Source organism: Acanthaster planci, linkage group LG11, assembly GCF_054643075.1.
Source record: "Acanthaster planci isolate LZ-2023a linkage group LG11, COTS_SCS, whole genome shotgun sequence".
Classification (NCBI taxonomy): Eukaryota; Metazoa; Echinodermata; class Asteroidea; order Valvatida; family Acanthasteridae; genus Acanthaster; species Acanthaster planci.
Window position 1 is genome coordinate 11,448,305 of NC_141787.1, and position 23,959 is coordinate 11,472,263.

General features: G+C 40.3%; 2 protein-coding genes across 2 annotated transcripts; one reads left to right on the forward strand and one right to left on the reverse strand.

The window, feature by feature from the left end:
* The first annotated feature begins 31 nt into the window (after positions 1–31).
* On the forward strand, positions 32–15,681 carry LOC110984822 (alpha-N-acetylgalactosaminide alpha-2,6-sialyltransferase 3-like). Its single transcript, XM_022245365.2, has 5 exons — positions 32–526; positions 8,774–9,250; positions 9,813–10,222; positions 10,964–11,071; positions 11,929–15,681. The coding sequence occupies exons 1-5, from the start codon at positions 515–517 to the stop codon at positions 12,119–12,121; spliced, it is 1,200 nt and encodes a 399-aa protein (XP_022101057.2). The 5' UTR covers positions 32–514; the 3' UTR covers positions 12,122–15,681.
* Positions 15,682–15,846: 165 nt separating this feature from the next.
* Positions 15,847–23,956, reverse strand: pigk (phosphatidylinositol glycan anchor biosynthesis class K). The gene is made up of 9 exons (XM_022245367.2): positions 23,742–23,956; positions 23,132–23,188; positions 22,312–22,462; positions 21,405–21,481; positions 20,741–20,949; positions 19,448–19,565; positions 18,405–18,515; positions 17,590–17,859; positions 15,847–17,076 (listed from the first exon to the last, which is right to left on the reverse strand). The coding sequence occupies exons 1-9, from the start codon at positions 23,820–23,822 to the stop codon at positions 16,972–16,974; spliced, it is 1,179 nt and encodes a 392-aa protein (XP_022101059.2). The 5' UTR covers positions 23,823–23,956; the 3' UTR covers positions 15,847–16,971.
* Between the last annotated feature and the right edge of the window lie 3 nt (positions 23,957–23,959).

Sequence of the window (23,959 nt, forward strand, 5' to 3'; positions counted from 1 at the left end):
ACGGACGAGTACGTACGTACGAGTGCAGACTAGACAGCCCAGCACTAGTGACGACTCCACTGGTGTGACTAGCTGGCTGGTCGATTGCCGGTCCACTTTACAGATGATTCACCATGCCTTAGCCTGCGCCTGCTCAGTGGTTTGCTCAGTCAGTGCACTCAAAAGATGTTTACTGTTCACTTGAGGGGGATATAGCCTAGTTGGTCATAAGTAAAACTTTAGGAGTGACTTCACCCGGTATGCCTTCACTGAGGCTGCAGTACTGTAACCGTCGCTACTGCACTGGTACTAGGCGTGCCGAAGTCTGCTGCGAAGACGAAAACTTTAATCAGAGAACAGGCCTTGGGCCTGCTACGTCTGCATTGTATTACTAGGCCTACATCATACATGGCAACATCATGTACAGCACTACATGTAGACTAGGCCTCCGTGAATGCCTTTTTGTGAAAGCCGGCATAGGCCCCTAACACCATTTTCCAGTTAACAAGGCCAGATTGAGTGGTTCCAGTCCAGAATGTTGACTGTTGTAAGTATCGTTGTAGTCAAGACAAAAGTGTTTAGCATGTTTAAGCAGTTGATGGTTGGACGGTCCAAGTAGCCCAACTAGGGAAGCTACATGTACATGTACACAACGGTGACAAGTAGGGTCCAGAGTTCGAGTTCCATGTTAACATCACTCATTTTCTGGAAAGTTCAGTATCACTGAAACGAGAACCCTCGGTCTGATGCTGAAACCAAGGCCTGTAAGCTGTCAGAAAAATTACCATAAAATAACGCAGAACCAAATTTTAAAAATCTGGTGTACCTGTTGGTGAAGGGTGTACGTCATGTTCCAGTACTGCTTTGATTGATGCCAGTTTCGTGGTTCACATTTCACACTTCAATGAACAGCTGAAGTTTGAATTTTGGAAAATTGCGAAAAAAGTCTATTGCGCACGGGTGTGTGAGGGTTAAAATCAGATCTATTGGATTGAATGAAAAGTTTAAAGGAGTTTTATACTTGCACACATAAAATATAAAAAATAATTAACCCTTTAACTCCTTATCTTTGACACCAAAATAATCTCATTTCTGGGTCTGTCATTACCAAGCAGAAAGGGATTAACAATAACATCGCATACATTTCTCGATGAGAGAAGGATCATAGCCGAAGTTGAGCTGCTGAGGCAGGACAGAGTGACGATTAGGCTGTGTTGTGGAGGGCACAGATTTGCATAGAAAGAAATGGGGCCCATGTTGAGGATTAATGAAATTTGACAGCTGAAGTACATTTATCATACTAGGCCAAGCTGATACTTGAGAAATCAGTTCCTTATTTTTGTTTCCCCCAAAGACCCTCCAAAACACCTGAAGATGTACAGTACCACAGATGCATTCAGGGATCAGGGCTGCATTTAGCCATGCCACACATCACCAAACAAACTCAGTGTACCTTACATGTAACGATACATGCACTACATACAGGTACAGGTTGTATCCGTATGATATGGTGGAGCAGACAACCAGTGTAGAATGACATCTACTTACAGTATAAAATGTATACATGTAAGGTTAATTTCAGCCCAATGTCGAGTTATACAATGTGCATAGTAAGATCACGCTTAACAGGCAGCAAAACAGTATTCTAATTTTTTTATGTCAGTAGCAAGAGACAACAGTAATACATGTACATGTATACATCAAAAATCAGGAATAGGTAAACCGACTACATGTACATGTAGGTGCTTTTCTTGAGTGGGATTTGAACCTGAAGAGTTCCAATTCCACTGCAGTCAATTTCATTGTTCAGTTTTAGTTTCTTTTTTAGTTCATTTATGTTCAAAAAAGCTGTATCCTCTCCGTGTTCACCACTTTCTAGGTTGTACATGGATCGTGTTATTGGGGCATGTGGGAGTGATCCATGGCTACATGAGGTTTGAGGTTTAATGGCTTCTGTCTAGCACCCCCGAACAAAGTTGTTGACAGATGGGAAGATAATAATAATTTATTCATGTATAAAGCGTAAATTTCATATAGATACATGTATTTTCAAATGCGCTGTACAATGAAGACATTAAGCGTGGAACAATGAATACATTTAAACATGGTTGAGCCATGGCATAAAAGGGTGCCTCAGGCAGCCGCCAAACGACCCGCATTCACCAACATCAGTAAAGAGCAGACAGTAAGAAGCACTTACAGGTTTAGAGGTGGGAGGAAAACCACAGAGGAATAGTCTGGGTAAAACCCATGGAGTCAGGTAGGGACTGAAAACCCAATCCACATGTGGACCGAGCCGAGAATTGAACCTGGGACCACAGAGGTGGAAGGCGAGGAAAGAACTACCTTGCCAACCTGATTTGTCCACCAGATGGCATCAAATACATGTACATGTACTTGTTCAAGCACTCTAATGCCAGTGACACCCTGTTACTACATGAAATAGCTGGTACAGTACATGTACACTAGTGTGTACCGGTACACTGTTCATATACAGTGTACATGTACATGTGTATATACTTGTACACTTGGTGTTGTTGAAATAATGTATTAATAATTTTGAAGGAAACACCTTTTTCACTGATAAAGGTAGAAATAAGCAACAGGTCAAATTTACTTGATGCTGTGTGTTTTGTTTTAAGTACATGTACCGGTAGACAAAATGTACATGTAGTCGTACCTTTTGGGGTTTTGTTGATTAAAATGAGTTATTTTCAAAGCTGACCAAAGTACGCAGTACTGTGCACTGGTACTGGTAGGCCTATCAAGTATCAAGTTATTAGATTAATAGCTTTGAATTTGTGAATTTCTCAACATTTTCAAAAAGGTCAACCCCTATATGCCCCCACATCATTTTTAGGTACAGGTACATGTACGTTACAGATATATTTTACATGTACATGTACATGCATGTACGCGGCATCCGCTCTGACATGTCTGAGCGGAACAAAAGAGGGTGTGTTTGTAAATGAAATTGATGGCCCTTTTGGTGCGTGTGCTAGTACCAACTATGCGCGTTTCACGTGGAGCACGCCAAGTACGTGCAACAAATTTATTCCGGAATGTACATGTATGGTCTTTGCGTACACGCAGAATGTGTGCAAGAACCGGGTTGTAATCATTTGTCTGTCTTTCGCCGATTGGTGGTGCACTTCAGCTCAGGGCTGATACCATGTTGGCTTTTGTTTGACCAAGTTGGGAGTAAATTCATCATAGCTTTCAACCTCTAGAATTACATGTATTTGTTCCAGGCTTTGAGTTGATTGCTTCAAGAAAAACCCAAGAAAAGGCGATGTTTATTTCAACGGTCACTGCCCAGTTTGCTTAATTTTTCTTTTCTTTCTCCAACTGTCGTAATTCTTTGCAAGCTATTTGGAAAGTGCTACATTCACATACGTGTGCATAAAGCACATGAAATGTTGGTTAGTTTTTGCCAATACGACTCAATGAGACATTTGCACCACCTTTGTTTCCCCCCAGCTGGTGTGTTTCCCGCACTGATGTACAAATTTAACAAGGCTGAGTTTAATTTTTAAAAATTAAGATTATTCATTAATGCTACAGCATTGAGCACCGTACCGGTACATGTACAGTGCATTGTACAAGTATAGTACATTGTTTCTGGGCATTTGGGTTTTGTCTTGTCAAACATCTGTTTCAGCCATGAAGTGTCTCTTTTTTACTCCTTATGGGTACCTGAAATACCGGTATTTATCTGAAGTTTGTGATGTCATTTTAAATTGTTCTGTTTTAGAATTTTTTCCTGTTCCTGTGAAAGCGCAGGAGGATATTTATACGCATTTGTGATGCTATCGGTAAATGCGTTTGTACAAATGAATCTGGTGACCATGGTAACACTCAGTGGCAATTTGCAATGGCTCCCTTCGATAATGGTAGAAGGATTGCATGGAGTCACCTTCCATGACGGTCACTTTATACAGGGACCCAACCCATTTTTTTGGGCCAGTTAGTGACACCATTTGGAATGGAAAGTGTGCAAATGTATGCTTGCTTGCCAAAATACATGTTATGCCAGTACACTGCAGATTAGTTCACCAGATGCTATCAAATACTTGTTCAAGCACTCCTCTAATGCCAGGGACATCCTGTTACTAATAGCTGGTACATAATGGTACATGTACAGTGTATACATGTACATGTACAGTATCTGTACGTGTACGTTTGGTGTTATTCAAATATTAATCATTTGATGGAAAAACCTTTTTCACTGAAAAAGGTGGAAATGAACAACAGGTCAAATTTACCTGCGGTACTTGATGCTGTGTGTTTTGTTTAGCCACTTCACGCCAGGGGCATTTATTAATGTTAATGATGCTGGGACGGGATAATTTTCTTTTTTTTTTCTGTTTTCAAAATTCTTTAAAAATTCATATCTTCATTTACTGGACACTTACGGTACACCCACATGGAGGACTGTCTGGTTCTACTCTAATCTGACAGACAACATCTATTGATGTAGGAGCATTTCAGCCAGGCCTACTACCTTGTAAAAAGAGTGCAGATTGTGCGGTGTTACATAATTTTCTTTTGTTCACAAACCTGGCACAGTGCGCTACTGACCTTTTTTCAATAGGGGCCAGATTAGCGTGCAGTGGTGCCGTGTGGCTCATCGCTGCAGTGGTGGAGCGCTTTTGTCCCCGGTGGTATTCCACTCGTGCTAAAAGCCCCAAACCGTGGTATACTGTTTCAAAACAAGGGTGGATTATCTCTACTATTGAGAGTGAAAAAATGTTTGTAATTCTCAGCAGCCTGGTCTTTTGTTACGAGTACGGTCTTTGTTACAAGGCCCAGTTTTCTTTGTCCTATTTCAGAGACCCCGGCCACGTGTATAAAGAATAGGTGTCCGGTACCGGCAACCCTGGCGGCAAGTGGTTAAAGTACCGGTAGACATCTTCACTTCTTTACGTACCGGGACATGGTACTTGTACATGTTGACGCACAGTACCTTTAGGGGTTTTGTTGATTAAAATGAGTTATTTTCAAAGCAGACCAAGGTACATGTACCAGTACGCAGTACTGCGCACTGGTACTGGTAGGCCTACCAAGTTATCAAGTTATTAGATTAATAGCTTTGAATTCGTGAATTTCTCAACATTTCAAAAAGGTCAACCCCACATGCCCCCACATCATTTTTAGGTACATGTACATGTTACTGATACATTTTACGTATGTACATGTACATGTGTACATGTCTGTACCGGTACGTGGTACCGCTCTGAGTGTAAAAAGAGAGGGTGTGTTTGTAAATGAAATTGATGGTCCATTTGGTACGTGTAGTAGTACCTATTCACCACATACTGGTAGGCGCGCAAGCTTACACATACATTGTACGTGTACATTTAGTTTGGGCAGCATGCGTGATGAATCCTGTATATCGGTACATGTACATTACCGCTGTTGCCTATTTGAAACTTAATTTCATTTCAAAATGGGGCTGATGACCCCATTGTAAATGGCTCATTACTGATACATACATGTGCATTGTAGAGCTCATGAAGACCATGGTACTACCAATAATACAGTACATCTCTCTCTCACCAGCTGTCATATTTCTTTGCAAGAAATTTGGAAAGTGCTACACCATGTGCGTACAGTGCATGAAGTGTTGGTTAGTTTTGCCAATGTGACTCAAAGAGGCATTTGTACCACCATCTGTTTCCCCCCAACTGCTGTGTTTCCCACACTGATGTACAAACAAGGCTGAGTTTGTTTTAAAAAATTACAATTATTCACGATGCTGCTGCATTGGGGGCTGTACATGTACATTGTACATTGTTTCCGGCCATTTGAGTTTTTGTCTTGTCAAACATCTGTTTCAGCCATGAAGTGTCTCTTTTTTACTCCTTACGGGTACGGTACCAGGAAATACCAGTATTTATCTGAAGCTCGGGATATCATTTTAAAATTCTTTTCTGTTTCAGAATTTTTTTCTGTTACTGTAAAAGTGAAGGAGGATATTTATATGCATTTGTGATGCTAAATGTATGAATCTGGTGACCATGGTAACACTCAGTGGCAATTTGCAATGGCTCCCTGCGATAATAGTAGAAGTATTGTATGGAGTCACCTTCCATGACGGTCACTTTGTACAGGAACCCAACCCAGTGTTTTCCACCAGTTAATGACACCATTTGGAATGGAAAGTGACACTGTTGATTTTATACCCGTACATTTGGGCATTGCCACTGTCATGGAAACAGTTTCTGGTCATCAGTAATCAGTTTAACTGACTTAGAAGTTGCATTTGTTTGATAACTTGCTTGTTTCTACTAGTATCGTACAATGTTGTGCCATGAACATTAATGAAACCATAATATTTTGCTGTTAGCATTACTAACGAGTGTCATGGACATTAACCTACTGTAAAAGGACACAGACTTTTCATCAACACAATTGTTACAAAAACTCTGTGAGTGTGAATCTGTTAGTTTTTTGTTTTTTCATTTTAATTGACTTTGATGCTGTATAACTCTAAGATAGGAAATATTCCCAAAGGATTTTCCTACTAGTACTTTCTCATGGTTAATTACTTCCTGAATTGTTTTTTAGATGCATGTGTACAAGTATTCATCAACCAGTCTTTGACCTTTTTTCTCTACCTACATGTACATGTATACAGGAAAGACAGGACCCTTCAGTAAATAGTACTCTTCTTGGTTTTCCGCAGGTTCAAGCAAGTCAAATTTACAACTTTTTCAGACCTTTCCTAACCCCCTAGGGACCATTGAAATCCTGCATAACCTTGTTGGGTTCAGTATGGTTAGGGTCAATGGAATTTGAGACCGATTATTTCCAAAAGTTTATGCATAAGACAAGCTAAAACAGCCAAAAGTCTACAGGAAATGGAGCAATCCAGATCCCATGCAAAATTATTTTTATGGCGTTTGATTGTTGCTTACTGGTACTGTACATGTACATGTACATGTAGGATCTTGCTTTAAAATTCTTTGTGCATCTTTCTTTCTCACTGCTTTCTTTCTTCTCTGGGACATTTTATTGTTCTATCCTTGTACGTTTTTGCCTCTGAGCTTTGGGTTTTTACCAATGTTGTGAAATAAAATGATAAAGCAATTGATAAATGTTGCAGAAATGTACCTTCATGTACAGCAGTGTAGGCAATATACTGTACATGTGCTGTGCAAACATAGCAAAAAGAGCAGGCATGATCTATAGGCCTGTGTATGTACATGTACATGTATCTTGTGTAGGCCTTGGCTCCTCAATTTTGCCTTTGTTAACGTTTTGCAATTGGACTACATGTAGCTCAGAATGTGCATACATAATGTGTACATGTGTACATGTCACTTTAAAAAGTGCATACTGGTACATATGTAGATATTGTACATGTAAATGTTTATCTCTTTAAGTAGATGTATCTTGTAAGCATTGGCAGACTTCACAATAAAAAAAATTACCCGAAAGTTGAGGTTTCTGTGTAACCCTAACAATCCCTAACCAGTCAAACTTCAACACCAGTAAAGTGTTTAAAGGATCCAGGAAATTAATTTTTCTTAGAATCACTTTTTCTGGATCTCTGTACTCTTCTTCTATGTATGAAGACTGACACCTTTTTTGAGTTACTTGAACTGAAGAATGCACTTTTTCAAACATTAAAATTTAACCCAAGCATTTCCGGACAAGTGAGGGCACTTTTGCTTTGATGTAAATCCAGGAAGACATGGTTCAGGTTACATGTTTTCATGTTCAAGTTGTTAGCCCCAAATTTGCTATCTGGGAACATTTCTGTGAAAAGGATATTTGCTGGATTATTGCCATATACATGTACTTTTGCAGCAATAAATTGCCATTTGAAGAGAATGAAATCTGCCGTAGCAGCACTTTGGCACGTGTACATGTACCCGTGCTCACAGTGTGCCCTTTTGTTTCACATGGAAATGCATCTCAAGAGTAATCTGTCATTGGTTCACTAACACCAGAGCCTGCTTAATGGATGGCTTGAACCAGCATTGGGATCACTGATCCAGATCCAGATTCGTGTATAAAAAACAAGCCTAATGAGTACTATTCACTGTATGGCTGATTATGTTTCCAGACAGCTTCAATTATTGATCAGTCTACATGTACATGGGTACATTCATGTACACAGATGGACTAGTCTGTGTTCTAAAAAGGTACACAGTATACATGTACTGTAGTTAATGCTCTTAGCAAAATGTTTAATGTCCACCATGTAAAAAAAAAAGTAATATCCATGATGCTCATTTGCATAATTAAACATTCTTTGTATGAAAGGTTTCTGGAGAAATGGATTTATCCAAGTAGACTACTGTAGCTTTGGATTTTCAGTTTCAGGAATATACATATCTTTTCACCTTATTATTAGGAAATTGATAAAAAAAGACATTACATTGGCCTTGAGTCAAAATGGCACTTTTAAATTGGCACTGCTATGGTAACAAGGAAAACATAACAATACCTGAGAAGACAAACCCCATGTAAAATTGTTTTAAGACTTACAAACAAAATATCTTTTATTTTACATGTAAATGTATGCACTAGTACTCTAAAGGTTGGTGAATAAAAGTATTTAAAATGGGCATGGTAATTGTAATTTTATTATTTTATTCATCAGTTTTCAGAACAACAGCAAGCTACAAAATTGAAAGAAAAATTAAAAAAACAAAAATACAGATTGAAATAGTCCAGACATCACTCTTTCAAATTCTATTGAATTTATTTGCATGCAGTTACTTTGAAATTTTTGGGCCCTGGAAAAGTTTTCACTGGAAAAAATGTCTCATTCTTTACGCAGAGGCAGTTGTTCGTGGTGTGCATAGGTTTTGCATTCACCGCCCTGACCATCTGTGCAATTTACGTCAACTCCATTGGCATGCACTCCAGGTACCAGATGTACACGAGAAAGGAACTCACTGAACACTCAAGTTACGCAACCGCCAATGGGCACAGACCAATAGAGAAGTTGCGAGTGGCTGAGGCGTTTGTAGCCTCCAATTTGAGCTCAATAAAATCAAATGCCACCGAACATGTACTCGTCAGACCACTGGTGACAGAGAAAGTCCAGGAGCAGGGAAATAAAAATGTAACAGTGGAGACCAGCAGCTCTAATCGGACGCCTGTTTCACATGATGCGAACAATGGCAGCAGTGGCAGAACTTTTGCAAGGAATCCAGTCCCACCAGTGTTGGTCGACGGTGTGCATTCCATGAACGGCACCCCAGATCCATTGTACACACACCATGGCTACATATCTGTGCTGGACCACAAAACGGTATTGGGGATATAATATGTTGAGATAAATTTTTAGGCATTGGGAATAGAGAGGGAATGGAGGAAGTCTGAGTGATTATGAAGCCGCATTGAAGGAACCATGAATTCATGGATAGATGGCATACGTGTATGTTAAGAATGTTTAATTTTTTTCCTAACGTACATGTACTTGCACTGGTACATGTATGTAACCTTTGAAAGCAGATCAGACATGTCAGAACAAGTAAACAGCACTTGGAACTATCGACTACTGCTACCTGTACATGCATAGTACCGGTACTTCGAAGCCAAAACCAGCTGCTGGCTTACATGTAACTCCTTTTTGCCCTGGACTGTTAAAAGAAATTTGAACAGTTGCCCGCAGGATACCATGGATGCCTTAAATTACATGTACCACAAATTTATAGAATTAATTTCAAATTAAGCCTCTCTCCAAGGCCTCTTATTGAGACTTCCAAATGACATCAGTTGAATACTACTTAACTTCTTGTCTGTTTTTATGCCAGTCTCACATGTTAGAGAAAGTGTTAACATGTCTTTTGCATTGATCAACCAAAATTCAGAAGTTGAATCTACACTGCATGCAGTGCGCCGTCGTCTCCAGCTCCGGCCAGCTTCTCCACTCCCGCGTGGGCTACCTGATAGATGAGGCTGACTGCATCTTCCGCATGAATGATGCCCCGGTCCCCAGCTACGAGGAAGACGTGGGGTCGCGCACCACGGTCCGGGTGGTGGGCCATGCAGCCACACCCAACCTCCGCAACCGACGTAAGTATCTGCTGCAGGAGAGCTCCTCCCGCTATGTCATTGGATGGGGCCCGGCCAAGCCCATGCAGACCAACGGGAGAGGATATGCCTACAAGTACCTGAAGGACTTGGCCAAGCAGTTCAAGGAGGTAGACTTCTTTTACCTGACTCAAGAGCAGATGGCCAAAGCCGATCAGATATTTGAAGAGGAAACAGGAAAGCCAAGGTGAGCCATGCTGATTTCTTCATCATATGCATTTGTGCACTACATCCAAGGGCAATTATTTTGAAAAATAAGGAGAGAGAGGCGATTGTTATTGGTTGATCATATTTCCTTTTCTCAAAGTGTGTAAAAAAACAACGAAATATAGGGCCTCACTCCTCAGAAAGGCAATGTGTTTGGCTCATCAATTGTAAAATGAAAATATGTACAAGTTGGTACATATACTCGCACTTCTTGATTCTAATGAACGTACATATTGTACATGAACATGTATTGTACAGGAACATATATTGTACACGAACATATATTGTACATGAACATATATTGTACATGAACATACATGTATATTGTACATGAACATATATTGTACATGAACATACACATATATTGTACATGAACATATATTGTACAGGAACAAATATTGTACAGGAACATATATTGTACATGAACATATATTGTACAGGAACAAATATTGTACATGAACATATATTGTACATGAACATATATTGTACATGTACGTCCTTTGGAAATGCAATGTACATGTATATATGTACAGCATTACAGCGCCTCCAACAACTGTATAGGAAGCAACTACATGCACATGCATAGAAAGCAACTACATGCACATGTCCGATACATGAAATTTTCAGTTTTCTCTTTTAGCATTGGAATAAAGCTAAATCAGAGTATGATTAAAACAATCCTAGAGACATCATTGCATGTGTACGTTTCTTCTTTCGGCAGAATGGGTTCAGGAACACACTTGAGCACAGGATGGTTCACTATGATTTTGGCTCGGGCAGCATGTGATGAAATCCACGTCTATGGTATGGTAAATGACGAATATTGCCAGTAAGTACGTGTAATTCCAAGTATACATGCATGTACATGTACATGCATGTACTTCCTTGTACCAGTATGTACATGTTGTGCGTGTACCTACATTCGGATGAGCAGATGCATGTTTATTTTAGATGTGCATAGATATGCACTGTTGGTGTACAGTACATGTAACTACATGTACATGTATTTACATATAAGACAAGTTTATGCCAATTTGATCTGTGACTTTTTTCCTTGCACATTTTGTTGCCTTCATGTATAATGTGGGTATCCAATGTGAATGTCGGCAGGAATAAAAATGAATGAAAATGTTTTTTAGTTTGTGCTTTTGTACCTACATGTAGCCCGTTAACACAAAGGTCAGAGGTGAGCGGCATCACTTAGGAGCACAGACACAGTCCAATTAACTATTATTCCACTGCATGTACATGTACGGTACTGGCAGTGTGTACAAGATACAGGTTGAACTTGAAAGCCAACCTGGTCAATTGCATGCACATTTTCTGGAGACTTCACTGCTTGTGTTTAGTGCATCCAAGATAAACCACAAGCACATGAACCGGTACATGCATGGAACCGTGGAGTGTCCATAGCCGTGCAGATTACATGTACATGTACATACATATCGTATATGCCATCTACATGTACACTAATTCTCCTGATTACAGATTAATGTCGGCCTTGAGGAATTTACTTTGAGATGATCACATACATGTACATACGTGTGCCATATGTACATGTACTTTAAATAGTATATAAGTGAGAAAAAGCCTTTTGTCATTACACGTTTCATCAACCCATGCATTTGACAGGTATTTACATCAGAAACTGGTTCAAATCGGTGTATGTGTTTTGTTATTTTACAGAAACTTGGCCAACAAAAATGTTCCGTACCACTATTACAACCAGTTTGGAGTGAAAGAATGCAGCTACTACAGGGCCCATGAAAAGGGGAAGAAAGGATTTCACCGCTTTATGACGGAGAAGAGCATCTTTGCCCGTTGGGCTCTCGAACAACCACCGATATACTTCCACGTACCTGATTGGAACCCGAAATGATTGCAAACCACCCAGTCTTTTGAATGACACAGGCCTGCAGGAGCTGCCAAGCTTTTAACAATTTGGGAAGCCGGGAAAATATTTGCTTAGCAAAGGCAGGTAACTAGCCAAATTGCCTTGCACTATTTATTGCTTTTGACTGGTCCCCATCTGTCTTTTGCTGAGTGAACAAACTTGCTAAGCATTTTGTTTTCTATGGAATTAGACCCAGGTGATCTTGTAGCCAGTTGAAGGTCGCTGATCTATTCGTGTTCTCCTTGACGGTTACTCCTGAGGGAGAAAATGTTGTTAGTTCCTCTGAAAGACCCAGGCTCATCTGGTGGCCGTGCATGCATTGGGCATTGTTGGCATGAACTGCGGCTTCTGCATGTGCGTTCACCTGATAACTGAAGATTCAGTGCTTATAAATTCTGCACAAGATTTCTTCATTACTGTTATAAGCTAAGAATGATGATTAACAGAGTGAAAATTTGTGGTTAGCAGAGCCAAATGCCGCTTACTTTCTCTGATTAGAACTGTGAAAATATTCAGTATACACATATGCTGCACACTATAGTGCATAGCACACAGCATACCGTACATGTGTAGTAAAACATGCAAGTGTATGGAGGTCAGTGTTCTTTTCCTGGTTCAAGTGAGAAAATTATGCAGGTCATTATACAGATCTACATGTACCTCCAGCGATTCTTGGGAAATCATTAAAGATTATCCAGATTTGGGCCCGGGCTGTAGTGCTGTTTAAAAGGTTTGACAGCAAAGAAACTTGCACTCTAACTCAGCTTGTTTGGTTACTTCCCTCGCACTGACCTTTGGTTTTATGACACGGTTAGACCATGGAGCTATATGCATTTAGACAGTCATGCAAAGTCTGTAGTAATAAACGATCTCGGGTAACTTGAGGTGCTCCGACAGGTGAGGTGAATTTGAACTGGTGAAAGAGTCCAATCGCTACTACATGCCACATCATTTACAACAGCGTCGGTGTCCCTTCACATCGTTTGACTAAGATGCTATGCTTTGTGGGATACTTTCCCAGTCTTGTGGGATTGTGGGATACTTCTCCAGTAGACCTTTCTTTTGTTTACAAACTCTGACTGCCATTTTTATAAGGGCCGCCAAAGTTTGCAGAAAGTTTTTAATTACATGCATGACCACCGGTATTTTTTGTATGCTTGTTGATACAGTATTGATTGATTTTTGTTTTAATTTGTTAACATAGTATTCAAGTAATTTGTATCGGTATTGACAAATTGTGCTGCTCCTCAGTGTCATAGTCTACGCGTTTTTTGTCCTGAATATTCTTGGAGCGTGGTGCTAAACAAAAATGTTTGTGATTGATAGTGCAGGCGCAGAGCCAGGGTCTTCCTTCCTCGTTGCAAAATGAATTTCCATCCTGTCCTAGCTGCATTACAGAACTATGCAGGGGAAACATGCTCTGGGATGATTGCATTTTCTTCGTTGTCCACTTTCAGCATGCCCGTTTTGCAATCTCGATCTTTTGGCACCGTCCCAATTTTGCATTCCATTTACCTTCTTAAGTTTCATGATCTTGCTCCTGTATTTGTCTGGACAGTTTCAATCTGCTTCTCCAACTCAACCTTTTCCTTGGCTAGCCATTATGCCACTTTGACTGCAAGATTTGAGTTGGTGAGAAAGAGACTTTCAGTGCTTGTTGACTTTGGATGTAAAAGAATTTTGTTTCAAGGCAAAAGCAGCATCTTTCAAAAGGTCCTACTGAAATATAAAAAGTACTGAATTTGAATGTTAACCCTAAACGATGCATTTGTATGTCGGTATGATTTCGTCAAGCAATGACCGTACATAGCCTTTAATAGTACTGGTCTTCTTGCAGTACATTTGTGAATAGGTTTTGAAAAGGTTTTTGAGTACCACACTTGCCGCTGAGCATAAAGCACTCTCAACCCCATTCCTGAATGCTGAAAAAACTGTTATTATTGGGGTCGCTGCAAGGACTGTGCTTTTACACAAGACCAATACCAAAGTGTGCTAATAGAACAGTTAAGTGATTGGAACAGCTGAGAGTTAAACTGTAGATACTGACCATATTCTTTAAAGGTGCTTTTCTTTTCTTTTTTCGTTCTGCTCGTCAAAATTTACATGTACTGCAGGAGAGGTAAAGGTCAAGAGTTATCTGTCCATCCATGGATGTTGCCAGGGGAAGATAAACATTTCTCTTTCTGGGGAGCGAAATGGGGGGGGGGACTTTTCAGCTGTGAACTGATAAATCATCAACAGTGGACGGGTCAGTTTTGGAATTTTTTTTAAAGGAAATTGGTGGTTTATCCTTGTGCATTTTTTCCTTTTGTATATATTTCATTTTTTTGGGAGGGGAGCACTTCCCTTCTGCCCTTGCAGGGTGCCTATGTATCCATCTCAAGTCGGGTCACCAGTGGGGGAAGGGGGGTAAGCAGCACTGATCGAAAGGATTGCCTTTTTCATGGTTTGTTCATTTGAATATCCGGGAACTTGACTTGCTGACATGGGATAATGCGATTCAAATTCAAAGGACCATGTAAACGTCCCTCGGTCTCTTCATGGACAGATTTGTGATAAAAGGGCCATGTAGCCTGTGGCAGCATGTTAATTGTAAAGATGTTTTTAATGCTTGTTTGCATTGGCAGTGGAAAGAATGGTGCATGCTGTTCCCACATTCTTGTCTTGATGTATTACATCAATGGAGGTCCGTTATCACAAAAAATTGAAGTATGATTCTGAAACTGCCTAATATTTCCAGTCCAGTCAGAAAATACCTTGTTGACTTTGCAGTACATGCCCAAGAAATTGGCTGTGTGATACAACATTCTCGCCATATGTAGGTTCAAGCTGACTTTGTGTAAGTCTGAAAATTGAATGTGTGCACTGATGGTATATGGTACAGAGCCTGCATTAATCCACAAATATCCAAAAGGAAATGAGTACAGAAAAAGAAACAAAGATCTTTCACCACGATCAGTCAAACCATAAAAAAGGAGAAACTTAGAAAAGAGTTTAAGCCCTCACATACATATATCAAGGGACAACTTAGCAGGAGGTTAAGTGTAGTTCTGAAAAGGTAAAAATTTTTCATGTATTCAGAGAACCTTGGACTTGTTTTTAGAATTTGGGAAGTTTGGCAAAGTTACTTGAATATCTGTGGAATTTGTGTATGGATAAGGTGCAGACTAGTGATAGTTCAGTTGACCGTGTTTTTCTTCAAGGATTAGTTTGATAGTAATCTGTTTCTTTTGATAATAGTTATCAATTTAGCATATTAAAGTAGTTGAGATTTCAATTTTAAAGCCACCAAAGATCTGCTTTGTAAATTGTATAAATTGTTCCAATATGATTTTGTAAATATGTTAATTTAAACATTTTGATGTTTTTAACACCTCCTATGGTGCAGCTTTCAGTTACAGGAAAGAATGCAAATGTATGCTGATATGGAAAGAAATCTTTATATTTTATGGATGAAATGTGTACATTTCTTGAATTCAACAGGTAAAATATTCAAATTGTAAATTGGATAGTCTGTAATTAAAATACCAGTAATCTGCATATGAGTCTTGAGTATGCATGTGTTGACATTTGTGTTTATTGGTTGATCCTTGATTTTCATGGCATATTTTGGATAAATCTTGATGTATATAAAATGAAATATAAATGCTAATAATGCCCTGTGCTGTGTTACCCCAATCCTAAATAACCTACAATACAACACATGCATGTACAAGCAAAAGTGCCGTCTTGTATTTAATGTTCAGTTTTCAGCATACAAAAAGGACTTGGATTTGCTATATTTACATCCATTTTCATTTTGAATTTTACAAAACATTTCAAACCACTTTATTTCTATTGTATTGCAACAGACATATGGAATTTTCTGACGAATTGTTTTTTAGCACAGAGATGATAAACGGGACCAAGATTATGAATGATAATGGAGGGAACCCATGAAAGCAACGTTTGGTTGTTGAGTACAAGGGCGGCTCCAGACCAAATATATTTGGGGGGGTCAAAACAAGGAAGCAGTGTCTCCCGTGCACTTTTGCATTAACTGATCACACCAGTCACAATTAAGCAGCTGCTCAGAAACAATTTCCTGAACAAAATGGCTGTTTCCATGCGAAACGACCTTCACTGAAGCCCCTTAATATCTTAACTCTTGTTAATATCTTGTTTAAAAAAATATACTCATCAGTTTATTGGGCCAAACCCCCCCCCCACATCCGCCCTTGGTCGAGCAAGTGAGACGACACTTCTACCTCTTGTCATAAAGAATAACTCCTTTGGCCATTTCACAAAAATGTCGAAATTATTTCAAGGCTACTGAGAAACTTGTACCTGAAGTTGCACCTATTTGCAGTGGCTCACTGTTGAGACACTGGATAGTGGCAAACACCTCTCTCCCATTTTATTTATGCTCATATTTAACCTGATATGAGTGCATTATTAAAACTGTTGTAAACAACATAAATGGGCATGAATGCTTGCCACTATGAAGCATCTGGATAATCCCCTACTGGCACATAACGGCAGACCAAACAAAGAATGAATTTATAATTTTTGCAAATAGTGAACATGATCAAATCAATCAATCAATGTTTTGGAAAAGAAATACACCTAGAAAGTTTTCTTTTCAAGTGATTTCCTGAGTGTGAAGGAGGAGGAAAGGTACGGTGCTTGAAAGACAAAATTTTGTATTTCATTGTAACGGTAAAGGTACATATCCACCCCTCCCTAAACAACTCAAATGAAAAAAGTTCACACTTGATCAATAAAAAGACGAGTCACTGAAGATGATATCATCTACATGTACTTCTGTTACTTGGCAACCAGATAATATTCCATGGTCACGATGCTAATCGACCAAAGACGACAATGACAACTAAGGCGAGGAAGGCGCTGCTCGCTACCAGAAACTGACCAGAAAACTTGACCTGAGGTACGGCCGTCTCCTGAGAAGAAACCAATACACTGGTTGGTTAAATTCGTTACTGCCACAGAACTAAAAACTGGCTTTCTTTTCAGACATAGATTTTTCTAACAACTACCATTTATGGGGCTTATACATAAATACTGCCTATTCCTCGCAGTTCTAAATAGCCATGACCACAGTGGCTATACTGCAGTCAGGTGTCCTTTGTCTTTTAGCAAATTGTACAGTTCAAATTTTTGGCAAGCAGTCAGTCCTATCTCCAGAGACTTCGACAGAAGCAAGCAATGCTTCAAAGAATATGAATACTGTCATTAACTGATTTTTCTGATTAAGGAAGACTTCTCGATTTTGTAAAGCTAAGACAGGTACATGTGCATGGGTATCAACACAAACTTCATATCAATTCCAGACTCTTGGCAAGGGGGCAAATCATTGTGCAAAGGATGCATCATACAAAGTTGTCAGCATAAACAAAGATATCTGAACACAGGGTTTCAGTGAAGTAAAAGTAAGAAAAACACCATTACTGTACCTTTTCCCTAGTTTCTTCTATGGATGGAAACTGCTCCACAAACCTGTAGTGTTCTGGCTGTTCCTTCCTATCCCCTTCCTCCCCCTTATTCTGTCTACCCCCCTCTCCACGGTCTGTCTCGTTGTTCAGCGGGATAGTCATTGCCGAGAGTTCTACGTTGCGGACACTCCCAAAGAAGTCTGTGATGGGAACCTTGGTGATGTCGCGCCGGAAGAGATTGGTGCGGACTCCCGGGGTGGAGCGGCAGACATGCTGCGGACACACTTTGAACTTTGGTAAGAACCAAAAGACAGATGTAGGAACAGACACATTTACATGTACTTCATTTCCAATAACAGAAACAAGAACAGGTAGGCAGATTAGATTTATCAGACAGGGTTTGAGCAGGGTTCAGCTTGATCCTGTTGGAATCCCAGCTATGTTCCAAAGTACAGGGTCTTTGTACACATAGCTCTTCACTGGTGAAAAATGAGAAATAGCACCGATACATATTATAGGGCACATGAGCATTACTGCCATCATCCACTTATATTCGGGCACACCTGTCCCCATCACAATGTGTTCTTCACTTCCTTTTGTGAGCCAGGAGTTTCACATGGACCAATCTACGAAACAGTTTTGTTGCCATAAGTCGTATCACTACTTTATTTTGATGCACAAAGTATTCTTTGTTACTCTGACAAGGTTTCTCCAGGATGTAAGTTCTCTAGCATTGATGATATTGAGCAAAGCACAAAACAGAAAGATCCCCCCCCGACAAAGAACGGCATACGCTGTTTGCTTGGATTGTTGATAAAACAAAAACACACACTTACAAAGTCTGCCATTGTTTTCTTGCTGGTTGGTGTAATTTTCTCTAAGAATTCCAGGGCATAGTAAGTGTATCTGTCAATGATGTACACACCAATAGCTGGGTCCACATGGTGCTGTGAAAAATACACAAAAATGTTGGGATTAACATTTTCAAGACTCCAAATGGTAAATAGATCATGCAACTGATTACCCTCGGTCTCTGAGTGTTACTTTCTGGCCCGTCAGTCACACATGCTAATGTAATTTATATGGAATGTACTTAAGTATGCGAGTACTGATCAGCAAAGGCTCGGACTGGGATGGTGGGTGTGTGCACATGCAAAGTATATATAACATGCCCTTACAACTTCTTGGTTTATCAACGAGCCAATTCAGTGCTGGAAATAGGCAAGGTCATTCAAACACGAAGCACCTGATGTTACGTCAGCTTGCGTGTGCTCAGCGTGTGATTTAACTTGGCCTATGGCCACACTGATAGGGCCATACTTTGTGTAAGCCCATGGATGTTCTTAAATGACCAATGAGGTGCGTCATTAATGAGCAGGCACAGCTGAAATCCCCAACTGGCTCATTTACACATGCATTTGACGGGGCAACACAACCAATAAACCTGAAAAAGGCATTCTCTTATTGTATACTCTTAGCAATGAGGTCAGGTCTTGGGCTGCAACCGAGGCCATTTTTGAATGACTTGGCTGTGGCTTGATATTGAGTCTATGGTTGTGGCTGGAGCCACTTTCCATACAGTCCTGTGTAATTCCAAGCCACGACCAAGCAAATTGGCCAGAGCTTGAGAGTCCCTGCTTTAGCCAGAAATAAGAGTGCACCCGTGGAGGCAACTGGCTGAAGCCATTTCCCATACACTTGTGAGTTACTGCAAGTCGCAGCTATAGGTAAGTCCTTCGGATGCATCCTTTGATGACTGTGGATTTTGGGTGCACCGCTGTTCCATAACGCACCCGCTCAAGGAAACCAAGCTTTCATTATCTGGTGGCATGTAAATCCAGCAACGTTTCCAAGGATTCAAATGAAGTGGTGCACTTACAGAGAGTGAATCTTCCCCGACCTGGCTGGAGCCTACGGCTAGGATGTTGGGAGAATAGAAGAGCTGGAACATGGACACTGCCTGGCAGGTGTCTATGATGTATAGTACCTCATGGTATCTGCAAATATAACACATAAGGTGAGAACTGACTTTAAAAAAGGGCAAAACCAAACTGCAATGAAGTCCCAAAACAACCCTCTTGGGAGTACAACAAACAGTAAAAAAGGGCAAAGATTTTTCAAAATATTTAACATAGATTATTTCATTTTCAACTTTTAAAATGAAATTTCAGTAGTCTAGAATGGTCACTTCCTGTTGGTGACAATAAATGCAACATCCATTAATATTCATCTCACTAAAAGTCCACAGTGTTACTTTGATACATTGTACCTTTTTTACCGTCCATCACAATGTAAGAGTCCACGAGGATTCTACACAGAAACTTTTCCTGACTGAACTTATGTGGTAAGCAAAAATCAGCTGAGTACCACTTGCATGTAGTAAACATCACATGATATTAGAACAGGCAAAAGGTCCCAACGTTTTTCAAAGCTGAGCAGTAATTTACGGGAAGTCAGGTTGGCATAGTTTTGTTTTCCTCACCTTTCACCTCTGGGGGCCTGGGTTCAATTCCCGGGTCAGTCAACATGAAAATTGGATTTTTAGTCCCTAGTTGATTCATGGGTTTTACCCAGAATATATTTCTGGGGTTCAACTCCCAATTACATTTGAGTGTCTCCTCTATAGGTTTCTTCAGGTTTACAAGCTACAGTGTCTAGGGTGGTTTTGAGGAATCCTTGATTAATCCATTACCAGAAATAGTTCACAATACTGATAATTTCTGTGCCAGGCTAATTTCAGTGCACAGCAACTTAAAGATATCCACTGTAGCCGCCTCTACTGATCAAGCTGATGGTGTCAGAATTTGGGAAGAGAACGTTCCAATTTCAAGGTGTGCAGGCTTGGAACAAACTGCCTGTGGCGTTAAAGCATCCCATCCCAAGAAGTTTAAGTATTTTTAAAAAATCAACTCCCTTGAATGTTTTATTGTGAATTTATAATTGATACTCTGCTTACTTTATATTCTAAGTTTTCTTTACTCATATTATTTTCATTATTCTTAGTATTTTTATCTATAGATATGTAGTTTTACCTGGTTCAATTTTAATTCTCTTTTTCTCTTGTCTTATGATTGTTCACTGGGACTCATAAGAGAACAGTTTGTTTTTTTATGAACTGAATGAGTCACCCAGTATAAATAAGAAATTATAATAATAATAGTCACAGATTCACCTCCTCTTCTGCCACATCTGCTGAAATGCGTGCGCCAGCTCCACATTGGAGATCTCCTCAGCATCTTGGAATTTTAAGAAGCCCTCACCGCCATGGCCTGTCATATAGACCAGGATGTTGCTGCGGTCATCAGTCATCAGACGCTTGGAGCGAGGCGTGCCAGGAGGCAGGCGGCCGGTCAAAATACGGATGAAATTCTCCACTGTGACCTACCAATAATCCCCCAAAAGAAAAGGCCAAATAAACAAGTAAATTAATGATGAATACAGATTTTTCCTATCCTCAGATCCACAACAATAAACTATAACGAACCATGTATCGAAGACAAGCATGCTGCAGTGTGGGTGAAGGTGAAAAAGTCATATTCAAGTTCAACGGTCAGAGACAGGTCATAATGGTATTTGAAAATTGTCTGTAGATTACACAATAAGTGCAGGATGTCCTGGGAAACAGTTTGAAAGTGTGTCCTTCTAAACAGGGCCAAATCTGGACGGCCAACAGTAAGCTGGCTCGGTCAAAAACTTTATTTGGGGAAGTCTTTCCACTGTGAGGGAAAAACACCCCAAGCAGATGTAAAATAAGCCCTGCATTCTTATAATGTCAGATAAATCACAGGGCAAGCCAACTGTGTATCCACATGCTTAAAAACAGATTGGCCTTGTACCTCATAACCTCTGTAATCAACTTCAACGTCATCCCCATAAACATTGATGTGCTGATTGGCGTTGTTGAAAACAGTTGCTGCAGACAAGAAACATCATAGACAATTACAACATTCACAGGACAGTTGAAGGTGGTGTACACTAGTTCCCATGTACATAATGCAGAGTTTGGATGTCTGATTTTCATCAGAATGAGCACAAATCTGCATAAACTGTGTGTGGACTCTCGGTGCACGGAAGCAATGGTGTTTATGGGACAGCCCAATCTCTGTCTTTGTCACCCTGGGAAGGAGAAGGCAGTTTTGACATTAACAGTTCAGAAAAGCAACAATCTACTTAGTGAGTGTGATGTTGGTACAACTAAAACCACACTCACTGGCACGGTCTGACGGTAAGGCTGTAGAACTGAACGGCAATTAGTGCAAAGTGGGTTTATTAGTCAATAGGCGCTCATGATCAGCAGAGCATCCGTATATCTGACAAAGTCACTGGCAAACAAGATGGGCATCCCAGAAGCAGATTATGAACTCCTTGCTGTAAGTTGTGCATCAGCATTAGTAAAGCAGTATGGAGACATCCATACTTGCTGGCTATTATGCAAAATGCTCAGGTAGCCTCTACCTAATACCTCCTTGGAATAAAGCAGCATAAAGTGCCTCATTCAGGGACACAAGCACTGAATCCAACTACCTCAGATTGGATCCAGAATCCAAAGTAATATCCAAAAGATCTTAAACCTATTGCCCAACAGTTCTTGACCCTCCAATTTCAATGTACACATAACTTCCCACACATCACCAGGGTAAGGGTTTCAGGTTTTGCAGGCTGCAAACTTAACTACTTAGTTCCCAAGATTCTGTCAAAGTATTCCATTTCGCAATTTCACAAGACTCAGTTTTTGTTTTTTACCAGGTCTTGGGTTGCGTGCATTGCAGGCCATGTCATCGGCTAGCATGAGAATAATCTGGCTGTCTGGTATACCCAGTCGCTTAACACTGCGATAGATAGACAGGGTGTTGGCGACATGACGGTAGTTGAACCAGAAGCGTGACGTGCACACCTGAAACAAAAAATATCAAACTGTGAATTGCGTATCACAGGCTCTTGGTCTGGTTCCAAAGGGAAACACGCACATTCAAGTGTGGTTCTCATTGGGGCTTATGGAACAAGAGACGGTACACTTTGCTAACTTAAAAATGAAATCTGCAATTTGCACTGCCTAGAACAGAAGTGTTGATGGTTGAGCTGCACACAAGATTTGTTTTTTTAATTTAGCTGCAACATCTTGGTTCTTATGTAACTTTAAGGTACATTAATCTACCTAATGGAAATCGAAATTAACTTTATTGTCTTTAGAAAGAAAGTATCACGCACAAGACACCTAATAGGGCAGCTGCACTGGAGAGAGCTAATATATCATGCCAAACATGCATTGAAAGTTCATGCATTCACAGCTTAGTTGTCAGCCCACTATAACAATACACAAACAAGTACATACCCAATAACTAATGCACCATCACTGTCGGGCTCTTAATCAAATAACATCGCCTTTTGAGAGCCTCCAGGACTCTGACATTCCATTTGATTGTTACATCTGACTTATTCAGTCACTTCAGCATACTGAGTACCAGTACCATCAGGTCTAAGAGCACTCCACAGATTATTCTGAATACATATGCAAATGTATGGATTTAGCAGATCTAGTATATCAGGATGTCATCAAGCTTACCAGAACAGCCCAATTGTTTGTATGCCCACTCTTGAAGAAGCTTTCAACATATTCATCCTAAACAGGAGAGAGACAAATCCACTTCATTTACAAATTTATTTTAAATTTTTTTCAATGTACCTGCTTGCCAGGTTGATTTGACAATGCACCTGCTGCATACATGTACCTGTAGAGGTATCAGAGCTTAATTAAAGGACAGCAGCATACAGCGTGAAACAATTCCACATCCAATACTTCTGGATGACTCGGTTCCTCAATGAAAGTTGGTCCTGTTATAGTCAAGCTTCACTTTCATTGCCCCTTTGCCCAGATGTCGAGTGCAATAATTTGATGGAACAACCTCCGAACTGGACAGAATAGTTAGGCCTAGCCTAAAATGGAAAAAGAAAAATGGAAAATTGGAACAGCCTTTGCCCTAGCCCCACCAGTGTGGCACGGACTCTCAATCCCGCTCCATCATGTCCATCCTAGCTCCATCTCCATCCGAGTCCTAAGGATGGAGCGGGGAGCCAGAGTCCGTGTCACTAGTGGGGCTACCTTTGCCCTCACCGTCCTTAGGCTACTTCCAAACTTTTTGACTCACCATAGATCCCACCTGATCCCATCTTACCTGATGCAACGTTGAGCATGGAAAAGCAAACCCGATGAATATAACGGTGGTGTACAAAATTCGCCGCATGGGGGCCGCCATCTTTTATTTTCAGAGTGTGTGTGGTTCACAGCCTCCCCTTTCCCGTGTTTATTAGTCTTCCTTAGTAGTAAGCACGCAGCACAGGCGGCTGCGAGCGGAAACCAGTTATAAAGCAGCGGGCGCCCTGCGCTATACAA